Raw genomic sequence first — 18,504 nt, forward strand, 5'->3', positions numbered from 1 at the left:
CCTAAGAAATGACATTTATTTTTGAATGAGAAAAAATAGAAGTGGATTGATACTTCAGATTGCATTCACTTAAGGAATATGATCTACTTGGCAAAGTAGATCCCAAATCTTAGGCAAGCTAAACTCCAGGCCACCTTTCCCAGTGTCTTTATTAAATGCATGTGTACTTACTCATCCTTCTTGTTTGTATTTTTTCTTTCATACCTGGGAGTTCTGCCTGTTAGTACCTTTGGTAGGTTGTAATTCTCTTGGGTCTCTTTGGTGTGTACTGAAGCATTAAGCTTTTGCTCTTTTTTTGAGGGGGACAGAGTCTCACTCTGTTGCTCAGGCTGAAGTTCAGTGGTAGTCTCGATTCATTGCAACATCTGCTTCCGGGCCCAAGTGATCCTTCCACCTCAGTCTCCTGAGTAGCTCGGACCACAGACACTCACCACTATACCCTGCTGTTTTATATTTTTAGCAGAGACAGGGTTTCGCCATGTTGACCAGGCTGATCTTGAACTCCTGGGCTCAAGTGTTCCTCCGGCTGATCTTGAACTCCTGGGCTCAAGTGTTCCTCCTGCCTTGACCTCCCAGGGTGCTGGAATTACAGGCTGAGCCACCATGTTCTGCTTAATTTGTTGTTAATTTTGCCTGATTCTGTTATTACATATATTATAGTTCTTAATAATTCTGAAATATTGTTATCCATTGTTTAAAGAGCTTATTAGAAATTCACTGGATTTGTAATCACTAGATGTGTCATTGCTTCTTAGACTATGAAATATTTTTAAACTATTTCTTGTATTATACTTCTCAACAGTCAGCCTTTTAGTATATGCTATACGGAGATCTATCTTGGCACACTGAAGGCTAATTCCAATGTTATTTGTCCTTTAACAGTTTTAATACATTTATGTGTGCTGGAGCACATAGTAGTCTTTCTGCAGGTATAGCTGTATCCCCCTTCCCCAAAAGTTCATAAAACATCTGCGTCCCAAATCAACCACTTCACAGGCCCAATTTTTATGATTATAGAGGAGAAAAAATTTTATTGGCCAATTTTGAAGGCAAGATTTACCATAATGTTGAACCAAAATTGCTGCTTAATTGATTCGCTATGTTAGTATCAATCATATGTTGAAAATGTGGATATTTGTATTATTAACTGTTTGAAAAATATAGTAAGAGTCTTGGTATGGTTGAGTTTGTAAAAATTCTCAAGTTTTTACTTAATACATCTTTTTGAAGTCAATAAAATAATAGAAAACTTAAGTAACTTCCACTTACCTGTGATTATGTCAGTGGCTTCTATTCCTCTCACATTTTACCCACTCTTTTTACCCTTGCTGTGGAACTATAAAAGCAATCTGAGCATTAGGTGCTACATGCATTTCAATCCTCCCAGTCAGGTTCAGAAGCTCGAAGGCAAAAGTCGTAGGACAGGCAAGCCCATATAGGCGTGCAACCAACCTTGATGGCCCCTTTCTTTATTAAGAGCAGCTAAAAAAGTTAAAGCAACATAAAATTTGCATATCATTCTCTTAAATTCTGTATCACCTCAAGTCTTCTATCTTCTTGAAGATACAAGGGCCCTCCCACATGCCAATGAAGACCGTCCCCAAAAGTGATCACAACTAGACACTTAACTCCAATGATAATTTTATTCATTTTGGTGGTTTTATCTGTAATTGTAATGTTATTGTCAATAATTGAAGACCTAATTTCCAATTCGGTCAAGAGGAAAGGCATAGGTGCATTCCAGCCTCACTAGGGTACTCTGTTTATTTGTTCAAATTCTACTTGAGTTCTTGACTGATGTCTTGTGATCATGAGTCAAGAAATAAAGAAATTCCACATTCTTCATTTTCCTCATGTTCATATTATTTGTTTATAAAATTGAAGATAGGAATATAGGCTTTATTGTTAAACTGCTATAAAGTTTATATAGTTAAATACACAATTAGTTTGTATAGTTAAACCTACCTCCAACTGGGTGACTTGCAAAGTACTTAAGCCTTCTGTGATTAGGATTTACCAGATTGGTAAAACAAGAATAACAGTAGTGTATACCTATTTTATAAATGAGTTAATACATTCTAGAACATAGTATTTGCCAGAATGTTACCAGTATACAGCACTTGCTTGAACGTTTTCTATAATTATACGGTCTCCTGAATTCATTGATTATGTTTTCTAGAAATAATCATTTACCTTTAATATTTTCCGTTTCTGAGTGATGTTGCTCATTCTGAGTAATATTGCTGAATAATGTCAGTTTGTTCTTAAATATACCGATAAAATTTCTCCTACTAAAACTTACGTGATTAGGATTGTATAAACCAATACCAACAAAAACTATGGTGATTGCATCTTAGCAGTTTCTTAAAGCATAGCATGTGATATGCAAATAGATTTGAAGTTCTTGCAGTTCACTAATGTTTTCTTAGTTTCTGATAATCATTTCATTAGTCTCTATTCTGACTATGTACGATACTACTAGTTGTTTATTTTTGTGAAAACATTTCCCCAGTGGCATGGTCAGCTAATTTCATGTTATTTTAGATAACAAAGTAACATTAAGATTTTACTTATGGCAGAAACGAGTGCCGTTGTCTCACTACTTGAATTTAGCAAGGAATATTTCCTGACTCACATTTTTAAAAAAAACCTTTATGTGCATCAACAAACTATCAGCCACTTTGTTTATCTCATTGAAAGGACAGTATTTTTACTGATTTACTTATGAGACAGTTTTATATGTCATTTTTCCTGATTTCTGAATAAAATTTGTAGGATTTACACTAATTACAGGGCACATTACTGTTCAAGAAAATGTGTTTTTCTAAGAATTGTCATTTTAGACCTCTTCTGTTCTTTCTGCTTTCATTATAACAGTTGATTCTTTTGGGGACCCGTTGCCACAGGAAAAAAGTCTCTTCACAAGTGTCACTCAACGACGACAGTGCTTAATGCAGAATCTGGCTTTGATTCACTTACTAATTCTACTTCATTTTCTTTTTCTTTTTTTTTTCTTTTTTTTTTTTTTTTGTTGTTGAGACAGGGTCCTACTTTCTCACCCAGGCTATAGTGCAGCAGTATGATCTCTACTCACTACAGCTTCTGCCTCCCAGGTTCTCCTGTCTTAGCCTCCCAAGTAGCTGAGATTACAGGAATGAGCCACCATGCCTGGCTAATTTTTGTATTAGAGACAAAGTTTCATCCTGTTGGCAAGGCAGGTCTTGAACTCCTGGCCTCAAGTGATCTGTCTGCCTTGGCCTCCCAAAGTGCTGGGATTACAGATGTGAGCTATTGTGCCTGTCCTTACCTCATTTTTGCATGCCAGCTATGAAGTACTATTAAATCTTTGGTGTGGGTTCTTCTGATTTAAAAAGTATTTTGAACTAAAGTGATTATTTTCCCGAAGTAAAATTATTCTTTGACTCTGTCACTACTCTTTGACAGTGTCGGCTTTGTACTGGAAAGTACAGGATGAACTTTAAACATCCTTCTGTGCCAGAAATTGTAAGAAGTTTTTAGAAAATCATATTGACATATCAAAAAAGACATAGGATTCACCTCTCAGTAGCCAAATCTGTAACAATTTGAGCATCAAAATATTATACTTAGGACATAACTGCTTTACAATATGAGTCCTTTAGTTGATATTGATAAAAATAAATGGAGAACAATGCAAACTAAAAACATAGGGAAAAAACAACAGGTGATAAAAGTAGCTGAAAGTCTAATAAGAAATGGTTTACTGACGTAGTGTCAAAGTATCCTCCCAGAAGTTTTTACAAAGAGAGAAATACTAACTTTTCAGTGGAGAAACGTGGCAGAAACACCTTAATTAAGTGATCTAAGTTAAAACATAGTTATTACGTAGGACACACTGACATGGCTTCTGATAATATGTGAAATGAACACAGGATATCTTTTGGAGTATTTTGTTAAAAAAATACACAACCTGAATCTATAGAAAATACAGAAGGCAAATTGAGTGGCATTAAGTGACTTCATTCTTTAAAATGGTCAAGACAAAGAAACACAAAAAAGATACAAGAAAACTTTAGGTGAAAGAAAGCTACTTGTAGTATATGAGCCAGAGTTTTATCCTGAAATTGCAGAAAAGAAGGCATAAAGTGATGACATTACTGGTACAATTCATTAAGTTTCTAAATACACTATGGATCTGAGAGCAGTCTTGTTGGAGTCTTAAAACCTGGTAAATATACTGTGGTTATGAAAGATGTTATATGGTTGATCCTTGAACAACACAAAATTAGGGGCCTTGACACCCCACAAAGTCAGAAAATCCATGTATAACTTTTGACTTCCTCAGAATTTAATTACTAATAGCATACTGTTGACTGGAAAGTATTAATGATAACCAAAACAGCTGATTAACACATATTTTATCTATTATGCATATTATATACTATGTTACAATTAAGTAAGCTAGAAGAAAGAAATGTCACTGAGAGTATTGTTAGGAAGAAGATACCTCTACTGTTCATTAAGTGGTAGTGCATCACCCTGAAGGCCTTCTTCCTGTCTTCACATTGAGCAGGCTGAGGACAAGGAGGAAGAGGAAGGGTTGGTCTTGCTGTTTCAGAGGTGTCAGATGAGGAAGAATTGGAATGTGAGGCAGAAAAGGTGGGCACACACTGTAACTTTAGGGAAATATTATTTCTGTCTGATGTTTTTGCTTTGTCGTGTCTCAAAAAGTGTTTGTATACAGCAGGGGTCCCCAACCCCTAGGCCAAGGACCATGATTGGTCCCTGGCCTGTTAGGAACTGGGCCACACAGCAGAAGGTGAATGGCAGGTGAGGGAGCATTAGCGCCTGAGTCCTGCCTCCTGTCAGATCAATGGTAGCATTAGATTCTGATAGGAGTAGGAACCCTATTGTAAACTGCACATGAGAGCTATCTAGGTTGAGTGCTCATTGCACCTGATGCCTGATGATCTTAGGTGAAACAGTTTCATCCCAAAACCATCCCAACCCCTGTCTGTGGAAAAATTTCTTCCAAGAAACTTATCCCTGGTGCTAAAAAGGTTGGGGACTGCTTCTATACAGTACCAATTGATCCTGCACCATTTGCTGTAATTTCAGTACCTATATTATGGAAGTCCATGTCATAGAAGAAGTCAAAAGCAGTCTTGAGTAATCGGAATCCTCTGCCAGCTTGTTTAATGTCAGTTTGTTTTCTGTCAATGCTTCTACTACTTCCTCATCGTCTGCCACTGGTTCAGAAGCATTCATTTCCACTAAGTTGTCCTTTGTTAATTCCTTGGGTATGTTGTCTATTAGCTTTTGAATTTCTCCAAGAATCATATCATGAAACTGTTAACCAACATATGGTTTTTGCTGTTTGCATGATCTCTTTCATGATTACCTGAATGAGCTCTGTTGTAAATCCTGTGAAGTCATGCGCAACATCTGGACATAGTTTTGAATGTGTTGTTTCCAGCCTGATGGGTTTCATCACCTTTTCTGTTACAATGATGGCATCTTCAGTGGTGTAATCCTTACACACTTTCATGATGTTCTTTCTGTTAGGGTTCTGTTAGACAGCATTGACAGTCCTTTCTAGGGAGTACCATATGTAATGAGCCTTAAAGTTCCTTATGACTTCCTGATCTAGAGGCTAAATTAGAGATGTGTTTGGGGGCAAGCAGACCACATTGATGCCTGTGGCCAGAGGCACTGTCTAATGTCAAAAGAACATTAAAAGGTAACCAATTACTGGCAAGATACTTCCTGACTTCAGGGACAAAACTTTGATGGAACCAACCCAGAGAAAGTGTTCTAGTTGTCAAGCCTTCTTATGCAATCACAAGACTGGCAGCTGGTGTTTGTCTTTTCCTTTCAAGGTGGAGGGTTAACACTTTATATTAAAAGAGCCATCTGATCATTAGCCTGACTACATTTATAGTTAGCATAGTCTTTCCTGCCTTAAATCTTAGTAGTTGCCTGTTTCTTACTAACAAACGTCCTCTGTGCCTTTTTTTTTCTTCCAGAATAGGGCACCTTCATCTGCATTAAAAGCCTGTTGAGGCAGATACTTTTCTCCTCAACAATTTTACAAATGTCATCTGGGAACTCACCTGCTGCCTCTTGCTTGGCAAAAGCTGCTTCTCCTGTTATCTTGATATTTTTAAAGATAAACTGCTTTCTGAAGTTATCACATCATCCTAAGCTGGCAATTCTCCAGTTTCAAATCCTTCACCTTCTTTTTGCTGGATCTGACCCGCAGACTCTTGCCAAGCGACTGATGAAGAAATGTACACAGACACAGGTTTTTTTTTGCCTGGGTGCAGCTAGGGGACTGAGCCACTCACAGACACCAAGGAGGGTACTGTAAAGAGTCACAGCAGTTGCAGCCCCGACAAGTGGGCATTTATTTAGTACAGATTTAATGACAAAGGCTTTGAGTCAACACAACTTGTGGGTAATTACCCGGAGAGAGCAGTCCTGCACACGGATGATTAAGGCCAAGTTCTGAGGCCTAAGTAAACTTAACTTACCTAGATCAATTCCTTTACAGTTTCTTGTAATCTGCCTTTTACTCTCAGGCTGTGGATAAGACAATTTGGCTGCCTTCAGCCAAATTCTCTTTCAAAGCTTTTGCAAAACCTCCTAGCCTTCCAAGAACGTTTGCATCTTTTCCTATAATTTCTCCCACCACCCTGACCAAACTTCTACCCCTTTTGCTTTAATTTGTCATAATGACTTTGATTTTTCCCATTATATTAGTCTATAAGTGTACCTTTTTTATAGCAGTCATGCTCAAAAAAAGTGCATTTTTCAATACAAAATTGAAGATATTTCCCAAAAGTACAGTTTGTTCCTACTGGCATAGATGCAATGACAGCTTCATGAAGTGTGTGTGTGTTTAAGTCCTTATGCGGAATTAATTTATCGTGAAATGGGGGGCAGTCATGGTTGCAGACCTCAGTCTACAATGCATATCAACCAGTTCAGCTTTTTCTTGTGATGTCATGATTTTCACTTTTTTGGGGAGCACATCATTTGGGTTCTCTGGTGTCATTCATTGTTTCTATTACTGCACTAAACACAAAAAATACATGAGAACTGCAAGAGACTGTTTTGTTGTTTTTTTTTTTTTTTTTTTTTTGAGACAACGTCTCACTCTGTAGCTTAAGCTAGAGTACAGTGGCATGATCTCACCTCACTGCAACGTCTACCATCTGGGTTCAGGTGTTTCTCCTGCGTCAGTCTTCTGAGTGTCTGGGATTACAGGCATGCGGCACCACGCCCAGCTAATTATTGTACTTTTAATAGAGATGAGGTTTCACCACATTGGTTGGGCTGGTCTCAGACTCCTAACCTTGTGATCCTTCCTCCTCAGCCTCCCAAAGTGCTGAGATTATGGGATTACAGGCATGAGCCACCACGCCCAGCCAAGAGATTACTTTTTTTTTTTTTTAACCATGGTACATAATTTACTGAAGAGACTTAACTGCTCACTCAGGAGATTAAAATCACACAGCATTTAGAATCACACAGCATTTTAAGTGGAGACTCGCAACACTGATGCTCACTGAAATAAACATATTTTAAGTATTCATGACATTTAATTTTTTCTTAAAAAAAATTACTATTTTTTTGAGACCGAGTCTCACTGTCGCCCAAGCTGGAGTGCAGTAGCACCATGTTGGCTCACTGCAGCATTTGTCTCCTGGGTTCAAGCAGTTCTCCTGACTCAGCCTCCCGAGTAGCTGAAATTAGGCACCCACCACCACACCCAGCTAATTTTTATATTTTTAATAGAGATGGGGTTTCACTATGTTGACCAGGCTTGTCTGGAACTCCTAACCTCAGGTGATCTGTCTGCCTTGGCCTCCCAAAGCACTGAGATTACAGGCATGAGCCACCGTACTCAGCCTTTTCTAATTTTTTTTTCAATATTTCTAAGCTATGTTGTCCATCTGTTTTATTTAAACGTCACAAATTTTCTAAAAATTTTCCAGTACTCATCATTTATTTAAAAAGATCCATGGAATAAATTAATGAGTAGATCAGTGCAGTTCAAACCCATGTTGTTCAGGGGTCAGCTGTACTTGTTATTGGGAAATAAACACAACTTTAAGGAATAAAATTAGATGATGTGTCTAGCTTACCTTCAAATGGTTCATTAAGATGACATATATAAACAGAGATACCTGTAAAAACAAATAGGCAACATCTAAACAGTTGGTATATCTGGATAAAGAGTCATTCATGTATTATTTTTGCACCTTGTCTATTTTGAAGTTACATTAAAATGTAAACACATAAACCACCTCCGTGCCACACACTCCCCCTCAAAAAAAAAAATAGCTTTTAGTTCAAAGGCTGTAGGGGATGAAAAAGTACCTCAAGTGCCAGTCTGACGTTCAATCAGATGTTTCAATATCAGTGGTCTGAAAAACAAGAAAACTTACATGCAACTAAAAGTCTTTTTATATTGTCTCAGATTTTTAAAGAAAACTCAAGGGTCTGCAATTTGTTGCAAACTGTCGATTTCATGAAAGTAAGCTGTGCATTTTTACAACTGTTGGCAAGTGTTCCTGTATATAGAAGTAAAAAGCCATGAGTCAAAATATGTGAGATTTCTTTCTTCACTAAATAGTGCACATTCTAAATATTCTATTCCATCTTTATGCAAGTCAAGATTTTGCTTCTAATTGAAGTTTCACAGAATAAACAAATCTTTCCATTTTGAAGATTTGGGTGCTTTTCCCAATTCCAGTAGCAACTCACACAGTTAACATTTTTTTGATATGAAGTGTGAACGTTACAAGGTCCAAGAGATGTATACCTGAGAAATACCTGTGTCTGTTGTAAAAGAAAAACAGCATGTTTCTCTGTAATACATTTAAAAGTTTCAGAATAAAGGTCTTTCATTCCTGACAACACTTGGTATTGGCATATATTTCAGCTGTCTTCTGTTTAATCTCACAAACTAATTGAGTGATTTTTAGGCATACGGTTTTTATCGTATTCTTCTAATGCTTTCGTTTTGTTACTTTTACTTTGCTAGGTGTTGGGATAAGCCACCTTAGGGTATTTTTCTTTAACAGCATGGCTTTGTGTTGGAATAAATTCATGTTTTAGTTGAGTGTTACTTTTTGAATAAGAGAGTGTGTGTGTGTGTGTGTGTGTGTGTGTGTGTGTGTTGGAGTCTGGCTCTGTCACCCAGGCTGGAGTGCAGTGGAGTGATCTCAGCTCACTGCAACCTCTGCCTCCCATGTTCAAGTGATTTCCCTGCCTGAGCCTTCTGAGTAGCTGGAACTACAGGCCTGTGCCACCACACCCGGCTAATGTGATGTATTTTAGTAGAGACCATGTTGGCCAGGATGGTCTAGATCTTCTGACATTGTGATCCACCCACCTCTGCCTAGCAAAGTGCTCGGATTCCAGGCGTGAGCCACTGCACCTGGCCAGGACAGTAGCTTTGAACTTAATCTTAGCTGTTTAAAATTTATTTACAGGCCAGGCATGGTGTCTCATGCCTGTAATCCCAGCACTTTGGGAGGCCAAGGCAAGCAGATTACGAGGTCAAAAGATGAAGACCCATCCTGGCCAACGTGATGAAACCCTGTCTCTACTAAAAACACAAAAATTAACTGGGCATGGTGGTATGCGCCTGTAGCCCCAGCTAAGAGACTGAGGCAAGAGAATCACTTGAACCCAGGAGACATAGGTTGCAGTGAGCCAAGATCATGCCATTGCACTCCAGCCTGGCAACAGAGCGAGACTCCATCTTAAAAAAAAAAAAAAAATTATTTACAAAATACTGAAAGATTTCCACCCAGTACGTGATGTTAATAAACTAAATAAAAAACATTTACCAATTTTATATTAAAAAAATAAAGATTTCCGACATAGGTGAGGCCTAGTTTCCAGCACAGGTATTTATAATCATAATGACAAGGTAGGTTTTTCTGAGTATCTGAGACTGAGCCAGTTCATACGCTGGTGATTGAGATACTTGTTTGATAACTTTATCAAATACACTGGCATTTTCTCTCATCTTAATTTTTTGAGTGAATAAAATAATGATATTTTTAATGTGGAAATACTTTGCCTACAAAGAAGGAAGGAAATACTTTGCTTATAAAGAAGGAAAATAGAAATATGATGGTATAAAAACATAGGCTGTACTCAGAAATTGCGCCAGTGTGTGTAATGAATGAAGGTAGAGTTAGGCTAAAAAATATTTTTGATAACATGTTCAGCAGGTTATATTTTTCTTTTGATTGTGTAAAAAGTGACTATTTTTGTGGGAATAAAGGGTTTAAATAAACATACCATAATTACACGTTGTCTGTTAATGAGAGTGATTAACTTAATAATTTCTTTTCACCTAAGTCAGTAATGTGGATATACATGTATATAATGCATAATTTTGGTTTATTTGCAGATCATGAAGACTATGATCCACAAACAGTGAGGCTTGGAAGTCGATATAGTCATGTTCAAGAAGTTCAAGAACGACTTAACTTCCTTAGGTTTGTTTTAAACAACGAGTGCTATTTTAAGGGACTGCGGTGATAAGGAATGCAGTGTTACTCTCTATTTATTTTTTTTAGACAGGATCTCATTCTGTCATTCAGGCTCAAGTGCAGTGGGGCAATCTAGGCTCACTGAAGCCTCAACCTTTCCAGGCTCTGGTGATCTTCCCATCTCAGCCTCCTGAGTAGCTTGTGAATATTTTAACAATAATAGACAAAAGCCACCTCTAACTATGTATAATAACATTACTTTAGATGGGACAAGGAAAATTGTCTGTAAGCCAAACCTGTGTTCCAAACTGAATTTACTGAGTAATACGTAGCTTTTAATGACGTGTATTTGTATGTATAGGTTGGATAATGAGAGTTCTCTTAGAAATACAGTTACCATACCATAGCAAGAAAAGTATTTGAATAATAAGTATACTAAGAAAAGTTTCCAAAACTATCAGTGTTTTATAAAATTTATTGAATTCATTATTTTTCTCTATTAATTCTGGGATTAGTTTTCTTTTTACAGAGCATATAATTCTGTTTGCTGTTGAATCATAATGTATGGGACAATGTTTGACAAAAAGTCTGTTTTTTTTAATTCAGTCAGTTCATAACTATTAAGGATTTTATGGTGTGCCAGGTTGATCTTGTCTTTATAGATAAAAGTATTTATATGATTTCAATTTGCAAAATATTCTAATGTCCGGTTTTCTGACCCTGTACCTTTTTTTTAACCACATAGGAAAACAATCTGCCTCTTGTATTGAGTATGTCTTCCAAAGTGAGCCATTGTTTTTGGTAAATGTGTTACTTAGGTTTATTGGATTGGAAAAGTTAGTTAGAATTTATTCATTCTATTAGTAAAGTTTAGAATCAGATGATCTTCCAGAGTTCTTATTACAGTACTACAATTAGTCAAAGGGGGAAGCTATAAGAGCAATGCCACCTGTATATATTTGGCCTTGTGCTAATCACTTTATTCATCATGACAACCTTGTGAGGCAGTTGTTAACTCCCCATTGAGATTCCATTTGGGGAAAACAAAGTGCTTTGAAATCACACAGCTGGTGTATGATAGAGATTACCCATATAGACGTTTTTAAAAGTGTCTGCCCTATCATAGACGTTTTTAAAAGTGTCTGCCCTATCACACCAGTGAATTTTCAGACATTTACATTGAAACCTTAGTTTACAAACTGCTGTGTTTCATCTTACTCGATCTCTTGTTGCTCATTTATGAATTACGACGAGAGAGATTAGGTAGATTTAATCTAGATGGTCCTTTCATGCTCAGCACTCTTACGGAGATACTAACAACCTAAAATTAAGATCCAGGCCAGATGCAGTGGCTCACACCTGTAATTGCAGCACTTTTGGGAGGCCGAGGTGGGCGGATTACCTGAGGTTAGGAGTTCGAGACCAGCCTGGCCAACATGGTGAAACCCCGTCTCTAATAAAAATACAAAAATTAGCCCAGTGTGGTGGCACACATCTGTAATCCCAACTACTCGGGAGGCTGAGGCAGGAGAATTGCTTGAGCCTGGAAGGCGGAGGTTGCAGTGAGCCCAGATTGTGCCACTACACTCCCAACTGGCCGACAGAGTGAGAGTCTGTCTCAGAAAAAAAAAAAAATTAAGATCCAGAAGAAGAAACCTTCTGATATTAAATAAAAACGCTACAGTCTTTTTGGGAATAAAGCCGCTATCATTTTGTTAACTGTGAAGTTATTATTCAAGTTAAAATAAACTTATTTTTCCTTTCATCGTCATTCATAGAAATTACTAGTACAGTAGGTGGGAGAGTGCTAAGAGAAAATAGAAGCCAACCAAATAAAGAGACAGCGTAAAGCAGACTAATCATTGTTTTATTGTAGTGAACTAATAAATAGTGAAACAGTAACTAAGAAGCTTGAGGACATCACTGAGGACACACTAATGCTTACAGAGATACACATAATTTTTAATTACTTGTAGATTTTTTGTTTAATATGGCTAGTTATGATTGCAGTATTTTCAGAAATGTGAGCAGTTTATTCATGGTGATGTTTAGTTATCTCTGAAAGTCATTTAGTATAATAACCTCATTTTGCAATGATACAATTTAGCAGAGAGCTAAATCAGTATTGAGTTTCAGAAGGTGAATGGAAAGTGACAAGAAGTCTTCTTACTTAGGGCACATCACCAAGCAAAGTTGTGGCATTTCGTAGCTGCCTCATATATATTTGTTAAACAAATGAATACCTGACACATTTTAAATTCCACATATGTGTTAAACAAATTTTTAAATATTTTTAAAGCTGTAATTAAAATGTAATTGTGGTGAAATATTATGTTGTGCCTGTCAAAACTTGCTTTGCAGGAAAAAAGTATGTTGACCTTAATTACTGATTTATGTTTCTCCCAGATTTTTACTGAAGGATGGCCAACTGTGGCTCTGTGCTCCTCAGGCAAAACAAATATGGAAGTGCTTAGCAGAGAATGCAGTTTATCTTTGTGATCGTGAAGCCTGTTTTAAGTGGTATTCCAAGTTAATGGGGGATGAACCAGACTTAGATCCTGATATTAATAAGGACTTCTTTGAAAGTAATGTGCTTCAACTCGATCCTTCCCTTTTAACTGAAAATGGAATGAAATGCTTTGAAAGATTTTTCAAAGCTGTCAATTGTCGGGAAGGGAAACTAATAGCAAAAAGAAGATCCTATATGATGGATGATTTGGAATTAATTGGACTAGACTACCTTTGGAGGGTAAGTGAGCAGTAAGAACTTTCATTTGTCAACATTGTACCTGAGGTTACTTTTTAAAAATAATTCAAGAGTCGTAATTTTGCCTGAGAATTTTATGTATGTATTCTGTTTTGATGCTTGTCCTAGAAATCTAGGTGTGCAAGGGTAATTGCTCTTCTTTAGCTTCTTATATTTTATTACTGGTTTTTTTCTCTCACCCTGTTGTACTTACTTAGAATCTATCACCCTTTTCAGATGTATAGAATTATAGTAGTCTGGGCGCAGTGTCTCATGCCTGTAATCCCAGCACTTTGGGAGGCCAAGGCAGGGGAATCACAAGGTCAGGAGATTTCACCGTGGCTAACACAGTGAAACCCCGTCTCTGCTAAACATAGAAAAACAAAATTAGCCGGGCATGGTGGCAGGCACCTGTAGTCCCAGCTACTTGAGAGGCTGAGGCCAGGAGAATAACATGAACCCGGGAGGCGGAGGTTGCAGTAAGCAGAGATCATGCCACTGCACTCCAGCCTGGGGACAGAGGGAGCCTCCATCTCAGAAAAAAAAAAAAAGAATTATAGTAACCCTCTACACGCTAACTACATCTTTTATTCTCCCGTCCTTTATTCTCTCTTTTTTATATAAGCTAGGTCTTGAAGTTTATTTATATTTAATGCTGACGTGAATGATGGACAGAAGACTATTACTAGGATATGATTATGAATCAATGCCTTTATTGATACTGTTCACTTTGTATATATTTAAATAGCTGGAATAAATGTTGCATGCTCATAAAGCTAACTTTCCCGTATTAATAGTGTAAATATCTTGTTGCCATCTTGAAATATCTAATCTGTTGTGTCACAGCTTGTATTTTGGGTTTTATTATTTACTTATTCTGTGGACAAACTTTATGTAAACTGAGAAGTTTGCTATGGTGTTCCATTAAAACCCAGTGGTTTTGAAGCTAGTAGTAACTCCTGTCAATTAAAAAATTATATACAGGTAGTTGAAGTGAGAGACGAACGCTTGCATTTCTTTGCTTAGTTTCCCATTATTCTTTTCTTTTCTCTCTTCAAACTCCCCAAATTTTCATTCCTGAAATACTCTAAGGTGTACGGATTCTAAACTTAGTTTGAAAAACACGATTTTATTAAATGATTGGTAAAGATGTGCAAAAATTCCTGGGGCGATCAGGATAGCTCTATGTTAAATAGTATTTCTCGCACCTTCTTTTTAGTGTATTTGAATTACCCCTTGAAAACCTGAGAGCTTGACTACCAAGTTGAGGAGTTAAATAATATCACTTCAAGTATTTGTGTCTTTTTCATTCTTAAGCAAACAGCTTTTATTCAGAAAAGTTGTATTTTTAATTAATCATTCAGTTCTTAAGATCACTGACATTATTTGAGTGTCAAAATCAGCTTATCTTTAAATTATTGAAGATTGTATTAAAAATAATTAAGGATATGATTTAAATTTAAATACCAAATTAAACTGTATCTTGAATGGTTTTAATACTGTGATATTTTTGGAACCAGGTTGTGATTCAGAGTAGTGACGAGATTGCTAACAGAGCTATAGATCTTCTTAAAGACATATACACAAACCTTGGCCCAAGATTAAAAGTCAATCAGGTGAGAATTGAAGTGCTTAAAAAGATCCGCAACAGTTGGGTTAAATTGTTGGATACTATCTTTTTTAACCTGAAAATAACTAGAAAATAATTTTTTAACTCTTATCAAAAATATTTTTTCATTATTTAATCCACTTTTCTCCCTTACCCAATGCTGACTAAAGGAATGTTGGTTTAATAATTATCCTTAGGTGATTGAAATTATTTTATTTTATTTTATTTTTTTTTGAGATGGAGTCTCGCTCTGTCACCCAGGCTGGAGTGCAGTGGCCGGATCTCAGCTCACTGCAAGCTCTGCCTCCCGGGTTCACGCCATTCTCCTGCCTCAGCCTCCCGAGTAGCTGGGACTACAGGCGCCCGCCACCTCGCCTGGCTAGTTTTTTGTCTTTTTTAGTAGAGACGGGGTTTCACTGGGTTAGCCAGGATGGTCTCGATCTCCTGACCTCATGATCCGCCCGTCTCGGCCTCCCAAAGTGCTGGGATTACAGGCTTGAGCCACCGTGCCCGGCCGATTGAAATAATTTTAAATGTAATTATTTGTTATCATATGTTGAGATGGCCAGAATTTTATCTTAGTTTGGCTTTTTGTCTAGGCATTTGTTTTTGTTTGTTTGCCTTTCTGAGAGAGGGTCTCACTGTCACCCAGGCTGTAATGCGGTGGTGCAGCCACAGCTCAGCTATAGCCTGGAACTCGCAGGCTCAAACTATCTTCCCACCTCCGATTATAGGTACACACCACCACACCCAGCTAATTTTTTTTTTCCGTTGTTGTTGTTACAGATGAGACCTCACTGTGCTGCCAGACACTTAGCATCTAACTCCTGGGCCCATGCTATCTTTCCTCTTTGGCCTCCCAAAGTGTTGGGATTACAGGCATGAGCCACATGTGCCTGACTGGACATTCACTTTTTTTTTTTTTTTTTGAGATGGAGTTTCACTCTTGTTGCCCAGGTTAGAGTGCAGTGGTGGGATCTCACCTCTCTGAACCTCCGCCTCCCAAGTTCAAGCGATTCTCCTGCCTCAGCCTTCCGAGTAGCTGGGATTACAGGCACCTGCCACAACACCCAGCTAATTTTGTATTTTTTTAGTAGAGACGGGGTTTGACCATGTTGGTGAGGCTGATCTTGAACGTCTGACCTCAGGTGATCCACCTGCCTCGGCTTCCTGAAGAGCTGGGAGTACAGGCGGGAGCTACTGCGCCTAGCTGACATTCAGTTTTTAAAAACAAAATTGGTTTATACTTGCTAGTTTTCATGTAATCAGTTCCCTTTTCAGGAAACTTGTGTTTTATTACTGGGTAAATATTGATTGAGTTACCTTTAAATTGACATTTTACTGCTTTTGATTAGATTGATGTCACAATTCATTTTTAAGTTTGTAAACAACTTGGATTATCTGTATTTGGCCCATTATTTATAGGTGGTTATCCATGAAGACTTCATTCAGTCTTGCTTTGACCGTTTAAAAGCGTCATATGATACACTGTGTGTTTTGGATGGTGACAAAAACAGTATTAATTGTGCAAGACAAGAAGCCATTCGAATGGTTAGAGTATTAACTGTTTTAAAAGAGTACATTAATGAATGTGACAGTGATTATCACAAGGAAAGAATGATTCTACCTATGTCCAGGTTTGTGTGAAGTGGATCACTAGTGTTAATTTACAATTATTTGATATTTTCTTAGAAAGTTACTTAGGAAAGTAATAATAAGTTAAAAGGAAAGTGAGGAATGTTTTCATTTCTGAATTCCAATATTCTCGCCTTTAAAAACAACTATATCTTACTTTGAAAAAAGTAGATGTTTTTTGATAGGGTATGTTTTTATTTTGATTTATATTTTTATAAGGTATTTCACTCATTAGTTAATAGTGTCTTTTTTATTTTTCCAAGTTGTTATTCATTAAGTGTGATACACTTACTTTGCGTTGGATGATTTTTTTATTTGAACATTCTTTAAAATTAAGAACTGCTTATTCAGCCAGTATGAGAAGGAATATTTTTAAATGGTGTTTGCTAAAATTTCTTTAAATTTAAAAACTAATTACCATAAAATAACCAGATGATGTAATAGTCAGATATTAATATAATCACAAATTATATACAAATTCTATAGCATGTGATATGAATAATCATATAAGTATAACTAAATCATGTAAGCATAACTAAAGTCAGTTACTTTTTAACAATTTAATGGCAATTCCACTTTTGGGGAAAGTTTACAGAACCAGCACAATCACATTTTTTGAAAATCTGATTCCACTTTTTTTTTTTTTTTTTTTTTTTTTTTTGAGACGGAGTCTCGCTCTGTCACCCAGGCTGGAGTGCAGTGGCCGGATCTCAGCTCACTGCAAGCTCCGCCCCCCGGGTTCACGCCATTCTCTGCCTCAGCCTCCCGAGTAGCTGGGACTATAGGCGCCCACCACCTCGCCCAGCTACTTTTTTGTATTTTTTAGTAGAGACGGGGTTTCACCGTGTTAGCCAGGATGGTCTCGATCTCCTGACCTCGTGATCCGCCTGTCTCGGCCTCCCAAAGTGCTGGGATTATAGGCGTGAGCCACCGCGCCCGGCCTGATTCCACTTTTTTAACTGAAAAACTGTAAAATTACTTTTTAATGCTGTTTTTTTATTTTGCATCTTACCTATCAGAAGATAATAAAATAACAAGATTTTACCAAAATAAATATTTTGGGGTACATTTTGACAGAAACATGCATTTTAGCATTTTTGTTGATATGTTCAAGCCAAAACTCCTATTCTGTGTTTGAAAATTGTCTTAGTGAGTTGAGTTTTGTGGCATGAAAATAACTGAAGCATTATTCATGTATGTTATGAGCTATCATAAGTAGGAAGCTTCTTTCAACCTCCATAGAGATACGATTAACAACAGAATTTGATTATTGCATTTCCAAGATTGTGATGTTTGTTCACTGTTTAAAAGCAGCATGATGTTCTAAAGATCCTAAAAACAAAATAAGCTGTTTTAACTATCATCTTCTGACTTAATAAGAAAATACTAAATTTTCAGGGTTTTTGTTGTTGTTTTGTTTTTTTTAGCAGTCTGCTTAATAGAATTGCGGTTTTTTCTGTTTCTAAAATTCTTTTTATTTACTTATTTATTTTTCAGAGCATTTCGTGGCAAACACCTGTCTCTTATAGTTCGGTTTCCAAACCAGAGCAGACAGGTTGATGAGTTGGATATATGGTCTCATACAAATGACACAGTTGGTTCAGTACGGCGATGTATTGTTAATCGTATTAAAGCCAATGTAGCCCATACAAAAATTGAACTTTTTGTGGGTGGTGAGCTGATAGATTCTGAAGATGACAGAAAGCTAATTGGACAATTAAACTTAAAAGATAAATCTGTAAGTAAATACAACTTTTAAATAAGTCATGAAATTTAAATGTTGAGGCTATATTTTATTATTTAGTAAATGTCTGTTGGGCATCTATTATGTACAAACTTCTGTGTTGGCATCTAGATTATAATAACCTTGAATAAGACAGATGTCACAGAACTTAAAGGAAATACAATTAAATGGTTATGTCAGTAATTTTTAAGTGTATTTCTAAAATTAAAGCATAAGGTGTATTTTAACCTTTCAACGTATCTAATTTCCATTAATTCTAGGAATGTTTTCCCTT

At 36.9% G+C, this 18,504-nt stretch overlaps 1 protein-coding gene across 36 annotated transcripts in view; it reads left to right on the forward strand.

Moving 5' to 3' along the window:
* USP9Y (ubiquitin specific peptidase 9 Y-linked) overlaps window positions 1-18,504 on the forward strand; it is a 211,552-nt gene that overhangs the window by 105,128 nt on the left and 87,920 nt on the right. For 30 of the 36 annotated variants that reach the window (XM_074030450.1, XM_074030458.1, XM_074030467.1 and 27 more), the window contains 5 exons: window positions 10,415-10,502; window positions 12,903-13,245; window positions 14,763-14,858; window positions 16,277-16,488; window positions 17,984-18,224. In XM_074030450.1, the coding sequence (XP_073886551.1) occupies window positions 10,415-10,502; window positions 12,903-13,245; window positions 14,763-14,858; window positions 16,277-16,488; window positions 17,984-18,224 (980 nt within the window). The remainder of the gene's footprint in view (window positions 1-10,414; window positions 10,503-12,902; window positions 13,246-14,762; window positions 14,859-16,276; window positions 16,489-17,983; window positions 18,225-18,504) is intronic. The other 6 variants (XM_074030464.1, XM_074030469.1, XM_074030445.1 and 3 more) reach the window with 1 other exon arrangement.

This window comes from Macaca fascicularis, chromosome Y, assembly GCF_037993035.2.
Source record: "Macaca fascicularis isolate 582-1 chromosome Y, T2T-MFA8v1.1".
Lineage (NCBI taxonomy): Eukaryota > Metazoa > Chordata > Mammalia > Primates > Cercopithecidae > Macaca > Macaca fascicularis.